At 43.7% G+C, this 14,460-nt stretch overlaps 1 protein-coding gene across 2 annotated transcripts in view; it reads left to right on the top strand.

Annotated features, from left to right (window-relative positions):
- LOC140106104 (uncharacterized) overlaps nucleotides 1-12,908 on the top strand; it is a 35,986-nt gene extending 23,078 nt beyond the window's left edge. Inside the window, exons 2-7 of one of the 2 annotated variants that reach the window (XM_072130339.1) lie at nucleotides 6,538-6,663; nucleotides 6,778-6,927; nucleotides 7,049-7,112; nucleotides 7,217-7,299; nucleotides 7,464-7,578; nucleotides 9,483-12,908. In XM_072130339.1, coding sequence (XP_071986440.1) covers nucleotides 6,586-6,663; nucleotides 6,778-6,927; nucleotides 7,049-7,112; nucleotides 7,217-7,299; nucleotides 7,464-7,578; nucleotides 9,483-10,399 — 1,407 coding nt within the window. In that variant the 5' untranslated portion in view covers nucleotides 6,538-6,585 and the 3' untranslated portion in view covers nucleotides 10,400-12,908. Of the gene's footprint in view, nucleotides 1-6,510; nucleotides 6,664-6,777; nucleotides 6,928-7,048; nucleotides 7,113-7,216; nucleotides 7,300-7,463; nucleotides 7,579-9,482 lie in introns of both variants that reach the window. The other variant, XM_072130340.1, reaches the window with a different exon arrangement.
- The last annotated feature ends 1,552 nt before the right edge of the window (nucleotides 12,909-14,460 follow it).

The raw sequence follows: 14,460 nt of genomic DNA on the forward strand, positions 1-14,460 counted from the left end.
TGTGTATATATATATATATATATATATATATATATATATAATACAGGAGGAGGAGACTGTGGTGTCCTGTGTGTATATATATATAATACAGGGGGAGGAGACTGTGGTGTCCTGTGTGTGTATATATATAATACAGGGGGAGGAGACTGTGGTGTCCTGTGTGTATATATATATATAATACAGGAGGAGGAGACTGTGGTGTCCTGTGTGTGTATATATATAATACAGGGGGAGGAGACTGTGGTGTCCTGTGTGTATATATATAATACAGGAGGAGGAGACTGTGGTGTCCTGTGTGTGTATATATATAATACAGGAGGAGGAGACTGTGGTGTCCTGTGTATATAAATATAATACAGGAGGAGGAGACTGTGGTGTCCTGTGTGTGTATATATATATAATACAGGGGGAGGAGACTGTGGTGTCCTGTGTGTATATATATAATACAGGGGGAGGAGACTGTGGTGTCCTGTGTGTGTATATATATAATACAGGGGGAGGAGACTGTGGTGTCCTGTGTGTGTATATATATATAATACAGGAGGAGGAGACTGTGGTGTCCTGTGTATATATATATATAATACAGGAGGAGGAGACTGTGGTGTCCTGTGTATATATATATATAATACAGGAGGAGGAGACTGTGGTGTCCTTTGTGTATATATATATAATACAGGAGGAGGAGACTGTGGTGTCCTGTGTGTATATATATATATAATACAGGGGGAGGAGACTGTGCTGTCCTGTGTGTATATATATAATACAGGAGGAGGAGACTGTGGTGTCCTGTGTGTATATATATATAATACAGGAGGAGGAGACTGTGGTGTCCTGTGTATATATATATATAATACAGGAGGAGGAGACTGTGGTGTCCTGTGTGTGTATATATATAATACAGGAGGAGGAGACTGTGGTGTCCTGTGTGTATATATATATAATACAGGAGGAGGAGACTGTGGTGTCCTGTGTGTATATATATATATAATACAGGAGGAGGAGACTGTGGTGTCCTGTGTGTGTATATATATATAATACAGGAGGAGGAGACTGTGGTGTCCTGTGTGTATATATATATATAATACAGGGGGAGGAGACTGTGCTGTCCTGTGTGTATATATATAATACAGGAGGAGGAGACTGTGGTGTCCTGTGTGTATATATATAATACAGGAGGAGGAGACTGTGGTGTCCTGTGTATATATATATATAATACAGGAGGAGGAGACTGTGGTGTCCTGTGTGTGTATATATATAATACAGGAGGAGGAGACTGTGGTGTCCTGTGTGTATATATATATAATACAGGAGGAGGAGACTGTGGTGTCCTGTGTGTATATATATATATATATATATATATATATATATAATACAGGAGGAGGAGGCTGTGGTGTCCTGTGTGTGTGTGTATATATATAATACAGGGGGAGGAGACTGTGGTGTCCTGTGTGTATATATATATAATACAGGAGGAGGAGACTGTGGTGTCCTGTGTGTATATATATATATAATACAGGAGGAGGAGACTGTGGTGTCCTGTGTGTGTATATATATAATACAGGAGGAGGAGACTGTGGTGTCCTGTGTGTATATATATAATACAGGAGGAGGAGACTGTGGTGTCCTGTGTGTATATATATATATAATACAGGAGGAGGAGACTGTGGTGTCCTGTGTGTGTATATATATAATACAGGAGGAGGAGACTGTGGTGTCCTGTGTGTATATATATATAATACAGGAGGAGGAGACTGTGGTGTCCTGTGTGTATATATATATATATATATATATATATATATAATACAGGAGGAGGAGGCTGTGGTGTCCTGTGTGTGTGTGTATATATATAATACAGGGGGAGGAGACTGTGGTGTCCTGTGTGTATATATATATAATACAGGAGGAGGAGACTGTGGTGTCCTGTGTGTATATATATATATAATACAGGAGGAGGAGACTGTGGTGTCCTGTGTGTGTATATATATAATACAGGAGGAGGAGACTGTGGTGTCCTGTGTGTATATATATATAATACAGGAGGAGGAGACTGTGGTGTCCTGTGTATATATATATATATAATACAGGGGGAGGAGACTGTGGTGTCCTGTGTGTATATATATATAATACAGGGGGAGGAGACTGTGCTGTCCTGTGTGTATATATATAATACAGGAGGAGGAGACTGTGGTGTCCTGTGTATATATATATATATATATAATACAGGAGGAGGAGACTGTGGTGTCCTGTGTGTATATATATATATAATACAGGAGGAGGAGACTGTGGTGTCCTGTGTGTATATATATATAATACAGGAGGAGGAGACTGTGGTGTCCTGTGTGTGTATATATATAATACAGGAGGAGGAGACTGTGGTGTCCTGTGTATATATATATATATAATACAGGGGGAGGAGACTGTGGTGTCCTGTGTGTATATATATATATATAATACAGGGGGAGGAGACTGTGGTGTCCTGTGTGTGTATATATATAATACAGGAGGAGGAGACTGTGGTGTCCTGTGTATATATATATATATAATACAGGAGGAGGAGACTGTGGTGTCCTGTGTGTGTGTATATATATATAATACAGGAGGAGGAGACTGTGGTGTCCTGTGTATATATATATATAATACAGGAGGAGGAGACTGTGGTGTCCTGTGTGTGTGTATATATATATATATATAATACAGGAGGAGGAGACTGTGGTGTCCTGTGTGTATATATATATAATACAGGAGGAGGAGACTGTGGTGTCCTGTGTGTGTATATATATATAATACAGGGGGAGGAGACTGTGGTGTCCTGTGTGTATATATATATATAATACAGGAGGAGGAGACTGTGGTGTCCTGTGTGTGTGTATATATATATATATATATATAATACAGGAGGAGGAGACTGTGGTGTCCTGTGTGTATATATATATAATACAGGAGGAGGAGACTGTGGTGTCCTGTGTGTGTATATATATATAATACAGGAGGAGGAGACTGTGGTGTCCTGTGTATATATATATAATACAGGAGGAGGAGACTGTGGTGTCCTGTGTGTGTATATAAATATAATACAGGGGGAGGAGACTGTGGTGTCCTGTGTGTGTATATATATATATAATACAGGGGGAGGAGACTGTGGTGTCCTGTGTGTATATATATATATAATACAGGGGGAGGAGACTGTGGTGTCCTGTGTGTATATATATATATAATACAGGAGGAGGAGACTGTGGTGTCCTGTGTGTGTATATATATATATAATACAGGAGGAGGAGACTGTGGTGTCCTGTGTGTATATATATATATAATACAGGAGGAGGAGACTGTGGTGTCCTGTGTGTATATATATATATAATACAGGGGGAGGAGACTGTGGTGTCCTGTGTGTATATATATATATAATACAGGAGGAGGAGACTGTGGTGTCCTGTGTGTGTATATATATATATAATACAGGAGGAGGAGACTGTGGTGTCCTGTGTGTATATATATATATAATACAGGGGGAGGAGACTGTGGTGTCCTGTGTGTATATATATATATAATACAGGGGGAGGAGACTGTGGTGTCCTGTGTGTGTATATATATATATATAATACAGGGGGAGGAGACTGTGGTGTCCTGTGTGTATATATATATATAATACAGGGGGAGGAGACTGTGGTGTCCTGTGTGTATATATATATATAATACAGGAGGAGGAGACTGTGGTGTCCTGTGTGTATATATATATATAATACAGGGGGAGGAGACTGTGGTGTCCTGTGTGTATATACACTCACCGGCCACTTTATTATCTACACCTGTCCAACTGCTCGTTAACACTTAATTTCTAGTCAGCCAATCACATGGCGGCAACTCAGTGCATTTAGGCATGTAGACATGGTCAAGACAATCTTCTGCAGTTCAAACCGAGCATCAGTATGGGGAAGAAAGGTGATTTGTGGCCTTTGAACGTGGCATGGTTGTTGGTGCCAGAAGGGCTGGTCTGAGTATTTCAGAAACTGCTGATCTACTGGGATTTTCACGCACAACCATCTCTAGGGTTTACAGAGAATGGTCCGAAAAAGAAAAAACATCCAGTGAGCGGCAGTTCTGTGGGCGGAAATGCCTTGTTGATGCCAGAGGTCAGAGGAGAATGGGCAGACTGGTTCGAGCTGATAGAAAGGCAACAGTGACTCAAATCGCCACCCGTTACAACCAAGGTAGGCAGAAGAGCATCTCTGAAAGCACAGTACATCAAACTTTGAGGCAGATGGGCTACAGCAGCAGAAGACCACACCGGGTGCCACTCCTTTCAGCTAAGAACAGGAAACTGAGGCTACAATTTGCACAAGCTCATCGAAATTGGACAGTAGAAGATTGGAAAAACGTTGCCTGGTCTGATGAGTCTCGATTTCTGCTGCGACATTCGGATGGTAGGGTCAGAATTTGGCGTCAACAACATGAAAGCATGGATCCATCCTGCCTTGTATCAGCGGCTCAGGCTGGTGGTGGTGGTGTCATGGATCCATCCTGCCTTGTATCAGCGGCTCAGGCTGGTGGTGGTGGTGTCATGGATCCATCCTGCCTTGTATCAGCGGGTCAGGCTGGTGGTGGTGGTGTCATGGTGTCTTTGGGCCCCTTGGTACAACGCCACAGCCTACCTGAGTATTGTTGCTGCCCATGTCCATCCCTTTATGAGCACAATGTACCCTGTAACATCTGTTGGCTACTTTCAGCAGGATAATGCGCCATGTCATAAAGCTGGAATCATCTCAGACTGGTTTCTTGAACATGACAATGAGGTCACTGGACACAAATGGCCTCCACAGTCACCAGATCTCAATCCAATAGAGCATCTTTGGGATGTGGTGGAACGGGAGATTCGCATCATGGATGTGCAGCCGACAAATCTGCGGCAACTGTGTGATGCCATCATGTCACTATGGAGCAAAATCTCTGAGGAGACTGTGGAGGCCATTTGTGTCCAGTGACCTCATTGTCATGTTCAAGAAACCAGTCTGAGATGCTTCCAGCTTTATGACATGGCGCATTATCCTGCTGAAAGTAGCCATCAGATGTTACAGGGTACATTGTGCTCATAAAGGGATGGACATGGTCAGCAACAATACTCAGGTAGGCTGTGGCGTTGTACCAAGGGGCCCAAAGAGTGGCAAGAAAATATTCCCCACACCGTGACACCACCACCACCAGCCTGACCCGCTGATACAAGGCAGGATGGATCCATGCTTTCATGTTGTTGACGCCAAATTCTGACCCTTCCATCCGAATGTTGCAGCAGAAATCGAGACTCATCAGACCAGGCAACGTTTTCCAATCTTCTACTGTCCAATTTCGATGAGCTTGTGCAAATTGTAGCCTCAGTTTCCTGTTCTTAGCTGAAAGGAGTGGCACCCGGTGTGGTCTTCTGCTGCTGTAGCCCATCTGCCTCAAAGGTCGATGTACTGTGCGTTCAGAGATGCTCTTCTGCCTACCTTGGTTGTAACGAGTGACGATTTGAGTCACTGTTGCCTTTCTATCAGCTCGAACCAGTCTGCCCATTCTCCTCTGACCTCTGGCATCAACAAGGCATTTCCGCCCACAGAACTGCCGCTCACTGGATGTTTTTTCTTTTTCAGACCATTCTCTGTAAACCCTAGAGATGGTTGTGCGTGAAAATCCCAGTAGATCAGCAGTTTCTGAAATACTCAGACCAGCCCTTCTGGCACCAACAACCATGCCACGTTCAAAGGCCACAAATCACCTTTCTTCCCCATACTGATGCTCGGGAGAACTGCAGGAGATTGTCTTGACCATGTCTACATGCCTAAATGCACTGAGTTGCCGCCATGTGATTGGCTGATTAGAAATTAAGTGTTAACGAGCAGTTGGACAGGTGTACCTAATAAAGTGGCCGGTGAGTGTGTGTGTGTGTATATATATATACAGGAGGAGACTGTGGTGTCCTGTGTCTATACAGGCAGTCCCCAGGTTACGTACAAGATAGGGTCTGTAGGTTTGTTCTTAAGTTGAATTTGTATGTAAGTCAGAACTGCATACTTTATAATTGTAACTCCAGACAAATTTTTTTGGTCTCTGTGGCAATTTCATTTTAAAAATGTTGGGTTGTCATAAGAACCAGGATTAACAATAAAGCTTCATTACAGACGCCTGAGATAACTGTTACAGCTGATTATTATAGTCTAGGGCTAAAGTACAGAAAATTAACAAATACCAGAGGTCCGTTTGTAACTAGGGGTCGTCTGTAAGTCGGGTGTTCTTAAGTAGGGGACCGCCTGTATATATGTATGTGTGTATATATATATATAATACAGGAGGAGGAGACTGCAAGGGGTTAAGAACTGACGACATGCAACAATGGGAATTGGCAGTGTGAGAGGGTAGTGCCTCTGTTACCTCTTAACCCCTCTCTCTACTCCCATCCTCGATAAATAACTCCCCTCTCCATAATATGACAGATAACGGCAGCCTCTCTCTAGTGACTGATCTTGTCTTCCGTTGCAGTGATGGGCGCGTTTATCTGTATTGCAGGCTTCCTTCTAACTGATCTTATATTCATCATCTGAAGCTCCAACCAAAATGGCAAAGCACAAGAGTCGTATGTCTGAGAGGATCCTTAACCTCACCCTGGAGATCATCTACCTGCTGACTGGAGAGGTGAGGGATTCTGGGTAATATATCACATGACATCACCTGAGTGCTGAGAGAATCGGTCTCCTCTATCCTCTGCATGGTTTATTCTTATCCTCTCACCTATTGTTGTCTTTATAGAAATTCACAGCCATCAAGACAGAATCTGGAAGACTGAGCATTACCCTGGACCCCATCACCGATCCTCCACTTCGTTTATTCAAACATGGTAAAAAAAATAAGAAGATCCTTGAAGTTACCAACAAGATCCTGGAGCTGCTGAGTGGAGAGGTGAGTGATGCTGGGACATTATATACTATTACACACGAGGGGTGATGTGTCTGGGTGATGACTGTGTCATTGTGGGCCTCTTATGAAATGTCAGGATATCAAGCCTTTCTTCTCTTATTAGGAACGGGGGCATTTACAAGGACACAAGGTCAGGATGAAGGACCATTATCCCCAAACATCAGCTGGTAAGGGGAGACTTTCATTTATGATGGAGACCAGTTTTGAGGACCCCTTATCCGTAATCTGATTACATATACACCATGTGATCAGTCGCTGTGTGTCTCCTCAGGGAGTAAGAGAATGCTGCCAGATAGATGTTTTCGACCTCATTATTCTCAAGATTTTCCTGTAGACCACCTAACCGATCAAAAGGTAAGTACCCTGGCCCAGGAGGTGGACTGATGCTATCTGATCCCTGATGAATGAACATAGTTGGCATAGTTTAGTGTGAAAAGCCCCTACACTTCTGACCAGCCTCCAGGATCCCCCTCCATACAGCGGCAGTCAGTGTGTTTTTTTTTTTCTCTTTAATCTAGGATGAAAGCCCTAGTGATTACCAGATCGTCATAATAGAAGACGATATTAAAAAAGAGAGTGAAGAGTCCCGCGTAATTATCAAGGAGGAAGAAATCACGACCGATATCGGCACAGGTGAGCGCTTGCTCCTATTTCGCAGTCCGCCTGTACATCCAGACTTACTTTGTGGTACAGCCAATGGATTCTTTCAGTCATGAGGGAAATCCGTCTTTGTATTTGACGGTGCAGGATCTTCATTTTAAAAACAAAAATCATTATTCTTGCGCTATAATTCTTTCCTGTATTCCCAGCAGTAGCAGCACACAACATATTGGGGCACATTTACTTACCTGGTCCGGAGGAGTTCCCGAAAGTGCATTGTCCGGCGACAATACACTGTGCCGCGATTTAATAAGAAAGTGTGCCCGATATTCTGTCGCTTCCCCGATCAGGTCCGCCGGAGTTCACCATCTTCCTCCCGGTGCATGTAAGTGCATTGTATGCGACACAATTTTAAGTTTAATCCCGCGGTTTGTCTGACGGCCCGCCGACACCATCCCCCCCGATTTGTGTCGCATGAAACCCGTTGGCGCTGCGCCAAAATCCGATCGCGTATACACCAAAATCCCCTTCTAAATGTCAGTCCCAGCGGCGCAAATCCTAAAATGTCGAAATATCCGACTAAAGTGCGGTCCGCGGGACCCTTAGTAAATAAGCCCCAATAGGTTACAACCCCAGCTACTGGTAGGACAGATGACAACAGGTATTAATTTGGTAGCAGGTAGCCATATACGCTCACTAAGCCCCATCTCTCGTGTTATTATCTAGACAAAAGATTTATATAAAAAAGGGAGGGAAATAGTCTTGTGCTGCTGCTTGGACTACAGGAAAGAAGAATAGCGTAATTATAATTCTGCTTTTCCTGGTCGTCCTTCACAGCAGCACAAAACACAGTTAATAGAGCTCTGTGGGAACCTGTCACTAGCTCTTTTTGTGAAAATAGAGCTAGTGGTGATCGGTAACATTTAAGTCCATTATCCCATCTTCTTCCCAGTGCAGCTCTGTTCTGTCTCTTCAGTGGATAGAATGTAGATTATACACCATACACTGCTGATCTGTTATCCACATACTTATTATTCCTCACACTGCTGATCTAATGGTAAGAGATGCTGTCATAATACCCCTGGAGTTCAGTATACACCCCTGATAACAACAGCCAGTTTCAGTGGTTTAGATTCTTCTGCCTCTCCTCTGAGAGCACCACTACAACAAAACAACAGGAGAATCAGGAAGGGAGAGAGAAGGGAGATGAAGGTATCAAACCTATATACCAAGTAAGTCCAGATCCATGTGGTACGTAATAGTGCGTGGGTCGGACCGGTATGGTAAGTAACACACCAAAGAGAGGCTTCCCATGAGCATACACAAAAACAAAAGGTACCCCTTTAAGGAGGGACAGGGAAAAAGGGGTAAAAGGAAGCACTATGAAAGACCAAATTGAGTCTGAATAATTGTAGTAAAAAATACTTTATTGATGGCAATTTAAGACACAATAATAAAAGCCGGATGAACATCCTCAGGCAATGCTGAGGGGGAATGACAGTGCAAGGCGGCGACAACAAATGAGAAAGTCGTCACCCCGGGCAGACATAGGAGGAAATACACATGGACAAGGTATGCACATGTGATGGGTAAGGACAGATGGTACATATAATAAAGGCAACGGGTGTAAGGTAGCACACAGTTGCTTACATGCATAAACATAGGTAATGCACACAAACAGGTAGAGATAATGCCTTACCAATGAACAAAAGGTAGGATGAAGTGGACCTCGGCTGTCCGGGATATCGCCATCCTGGACAGCGCTACCAGCTTAATAGATGTGGTCCATTGTGTTGTGTGCTGCTGCGAAGGACGACCAGGAAATGTGGATTAAATCTCCTTGACTCTAACCTCTGCCCAGTTGTAAGGATGACATTGACGCGTTCTGTGTCTGATGGTCTTTGCTGGTCTTTTATAACTCTGTGAATTATCTTCAGATGACCATGACAGCGGACAGTCTCTGGAGGCGCACGTCATTTCATCTCCAGACTGCGAAATAGATGATGATGATGACAACGACGACATCGCAGCCGATCCATGGGAAGGAAACCCCATGTCTGTAAATATCCACCCGGCACTTCACAGCGCATCGCTACCATGTAATCCATCCCATCATGAGGAAGGCTTTCTCGATATGTCAGATTTCATAAAGGCTTGTGCTGGAAATAACATGTTTCCTTATTCGGAATATATTAAGCATTTTAACCCAAACCCTGGTATTTTAGACCTTCAGAGAATTCATGTGACCAAGAAGCCCTTTACCTGCACCGAGTGTGATAAGTGTTTTACACACAATTCATATCTTATCAAGCACATGAGAACTCACACAGGAGAGAAGCCCTTTCCTTGCGGAGAGTGTGGAAAATGTTTTACCGACAACTCTGGCCTCACCAAACACCAGAGAATCCACACGGGGGAGAGGCCGTACCAGTGTGCCGAGTGTGGCAAGAGTTTTACGTATAAAGCTGACCTGATTAAACATGAGAGAATCCACACGGGAGAGAAGCCCTTCCCCTGCCCTGAATGCGGCAAATGCTTCACAGACAAGTCTGGACTCGCCAAACACCAGAGAATTCACACAGGTGAGAGGCCGTTCCAGTGTGCCGAGTGCGGGAAATGTTTTGCCCGCAAGTCACATCTTGGAAAGCACCAGATAATCCACACGGGCGAAAAGCCATTCCAGTGCCCCGAGTGTGGAAGATGTTTTGCACGCAAGTCTCATCTAGTCAACCACCAGATTATACACACGGGTGAGAAACCACATCTATGTACCGAATGTGGAAAATGTTTTGCCCAGAGACCCGGCCTTATTATTCATCGGAGAACACACCGGAAGGTGACACAGTTTATATGAGTTGGAAGATTCGGCTGTGCAAACGTATCCAGCACCAGAAGATTCGATGTCAATGACACCTACAGGAGGTTCAGGTACATACCTGACGTGGAAATGGCCACCAAGTGATGGTGACTATACTCTACCATCCAGATATGGAAATGCCAAGACAGCTGGCACCTGTATATAAATGTTTGTGAATTCTACACGTTGTTCCATAGGTTCCTAACTAATATATATATATATATATAGCCCTACCAGAATTCATAGATCCTGAAGACTGACGTGGAAAGTATTTGTAGATGTAGTGAGGTTCAATTGCTGTGTAGATTGTTTTGGGTGTCGATACGGCTTTGGACAATGGAAGTCGGCGGTCCCTTAGCTGTTAAGCGTGGTAAGAGATGTCAATGATTAGCAATACATTATCAAGGAGACCCTTGGGTTTTGGAGACCCTCAGTATTCCCCTTCCTAATTTAAAATGAACAGTAAGATGTTGAGCAAGTAGATGGACCTTTGTCAAGATCCTCAAGTGAAGGCTGTCTCCACTGTTGGGGTAGGATTTAAGATCTGCTCTTTTAGTGTGCGTTGGCTGTGTTTCTAATGAATAAGCATCTTGTAAGGAATGACTCAGACTACTGCTGATTCAAGTCTCACTTATGCCATTGCCCGGGGCAAATCAGCACTGCGCAAGCTTTATTTGTTATATCAGTCTATATAGAAAAATAGGAAAGAAGCAGAAGAGGGAGGAGAATACTAATCATAACATCAGAGTTCCCAGCTTATGAAGTCTCTTGATCGGAGAACCTCCCTGCTGTCGCACATTGATGTCATCATAGTGCATTTCTGAAATTCTTTAGCCTTGATGTTTTGGGTTGTGGTCCACAATGCCGGCGCCATCTTGAGTTCATTGTTTCTATTACAGTACTTTTTAGTAAAATAAGACAAGATAAGACAAAATGACAGGATTTGATCTATCAGCAAGGTTTACCATAACACCACCTCTACAGACCCCTCTTACATTCTCATTTCCGGGTATCTTACAACTTGTTCGCCCTGTTTTCTGCTCTTGAGACACCTCTGTCTTTCCAGTGTACGGTTTTGTACCCCGGCATCTATACATGTGAATTAAAGGGGTCTATCACTGGTTGACCTTCAACAACGTGCACTGTAATGGTACAGCAGATAGTTGTATATCCAGGTGAATAAACTGACCGTAGCTTTGTGTCACTAGCTGGAAAGTAAGGATCCCCCACAAAACTTGAAGACTCATTCTCCCAGGACCGCCTCATCCTCAAGGCCTGTGCGGCCGCTGTGGGACAGCTCAGCAGGGCAGTCCTATGGGAAGACCTTTAACTTATTTGCCCTCAATCTCTGTTTGTCTGTTAATTCTCCTGTCAATGATGTTGTGGAAAACTTAAATTTTAAGCAATTCTGAGGTCCTTTTTTATTTTTCTGGGAACTAGGGCCCTTGTAAATTGTTCCATGTCGATTCCTGTTTCTAGTGTTAGAGATTTTCATCCAGGGCTCCAACAACCCTCACTAACTTGTAAGGTAATTTCCAAATTAATAGGTATTCGTTCCCAGTCCTAGGATAAGCAGCACAGAAAGACACAGACACCTGGTCATAAGGTGCACTCCATTAACCTTATATTCAAGGCGCGTAGCCGTATATATAGAAAACAGAAAGGCTTTGCAGAAGTTGATAGAAATGCTATAGGTTAGCTTGAATATACTTTGAGCACCACCCCTTTAGAGTTCATCAACATTATTTTGGGAAATGTATCTTTTCTTGTAACAAGCCTCTTCTCAAGGGAAACAGGGGTTTTATCACTAAATGTAATGCAAAGACCTCCCGCTAGTCAAAACCGGCAACTTTAAGGTAACCGCAGCAAGGACAAAGTATCTCTAGGCAGATTACACAAAATGGTGTCTGAATCATGAGATGGCAGTGAACAAGATGGCGTCTGGAGAGAAATATGTCATCTCTCATACTAGGGAGGCTGTGAGGACCTTCTGTGCCGTTGTGGAGGTTTATGGTAAAACCAATTACCGTGGAAAAATCATTTTTTAACTTCAAAAACAAAACAATTATCTAAATTTCTGTGATGATACTGAATACTGATGTAGAATTTGCTGCAGCAGTGCGACCATGCTAAACATTCATGTCAGGAGAAACCCACTGACTATAATGGGTCATGGGATGGGGCTTATCCATGGAAAGGGCGGCTCCTTCCACTTTAGTAAGAAAACCTTGAGACTGATGTATCTAGATGACAGGACTGTAGATCCTGTGGGTGAGGATTATAGGACTATAATAGCTATCTGCTGATAGTTGCATCCGTCTTCCCTCTCACGACGTTACCTGGAATGCGGATGACGCTGACCTTCCGGGAGCGAAGGTTATTTGTTTTTGTTTTTTTGTAACTGATTTTATTACTTTTATATTTTGTTGGTGTTTTTGGTTTAACTAAACTGACTTTTCTGTATTTTTAGCGGAATATATTTGTAATAAAGTTCTTGTGCTAATTTGTTGCGATTCTCTTATTGTGCATCGGCAGCGAAGAGGTTGTGGGTGGGGCACTGGATAAGCACGGGTTCAATAACCTCATACGGTATAGCCAGTTTATTTCCCATCATCCGGCCATGGCATTGTTTTATTGCCAGGAACGGCCCCCATAAAGTTACCGTACAAAATAGTAGAAAATACATTATATCACCATAAAATCCAAAATTTTTCATAGATTCCATTTGTTAGTCTATCATAGCGATTGGGTAGATTAGTGGTGTCAAACTCATTTTGGGGAAATCTGAATGTCACTTTATTTGTGTATTAATGCATCTACAAAGCTGAGTACCATATTTTTTGGACTGTAAGCTGCACAAAAAATCCTTTGATCCTTTTCTCAGAAATCAAAGGTGCGCCTTATAGTCCAGTGCGCCTTATATACGAACCGTACTTACAGACAACAGCTGCCTTGTACTGTGCACAGGTCTGCCACCTGCTGGTCATTCATCCTTATAATCAGGTGCGCCTTATAGTCCAGTGCGCCTTATATACGAACCGTACTTAGACAACAGCTGCCTTGTACTGTGCACAGGTCTGCCACCTGCTGGTCATTCATCCTTATAATCAGGTGTGCCTTATAGTCCAGTGCGCCTTATATATGAACCGTACTTACAGACAACAGCTGCCTTGTACTGTGCACAGGTCTGCCACCTGCTGGTCATTCATCCTTATAATCAGGTGCGCCTTATAGTCCAGTGCGCCTTATATATGAACCGTACTTACAGACAACAGCTGCCTTGTACTGTGCACAGGTCTGCCACCTGCTGGTCATTCATCCTTATAATCAGGTGCACCTTATAATCCGGTACACTTAAATATATGAACCTAGATGTTTTAGCAGGCATTTATTGATGGTGCGCCTTATAATCCGGTGCGACTTATAGTCTGAAAAATACGGTAGATTGTTACATAACAGCCATGGTAAGTGTGTGCTGCCCTGCCACCACCCGGGGAGCTACGATGAAGGGGCGCTGAAGCGAGGCCTACGCTTCCTCTCTTCTGCAGCGGTCGGTGATGAGAGGAGGGAGTGAAGCCGCTGGGCAGTGCTGGTTCTAGCAGACGCTGGAGCTCTCCATGTAACCCCTCTCCAGACTTCTCCTTGGAGGTAAGTGAGCCTGATCTTCCACCAGCTGACATGACGGGTAAGGAGGACGACTGGGTTGAGGGCTTTGTAAGCTATAAACTTTCTCCTCACCATCAACAATCTCGGCAAAGCTCAACCCTTGCTGCCGGGAAAGAAGGATTTGCGAAGATTCCCCTTGTTACGTGCAGCCACAAGTCCGGAGAACTAACCCGCACACCTCCTCCCCGCCACTAAAATAGCGCTAATCTTTTCCGGAGGTCATTGTCAGGCCTATTGCCCGCAAGCAAGTTTGATGTGTCCAACTTGCGTTGTGTGTTTGCTGGAACATCCAGCCCCAACGCTCAGCAACCGGAACAGAACTCGGCATGTAAGTTCAGTTCTGGTTTCACTTGGTGCATCTGTGTATGATTGAACCCTGCCCCTGGATCTAT

Source organism: Engystomops pustulosus, chromosome 11 (genome assembly GCF_040894005.1).
Source record: "Engystomops pustulosus chromosome 11, aEngPut4.maternal, whole genome shotgun sequence".
Classification (NCBI taxonomy): domain Eukaryota; kingdom Metazoa; phylum Chordata; class Amphibia; order Anura; family Leptodactylidae; genus Engystomops; species Engystomops pustulosus.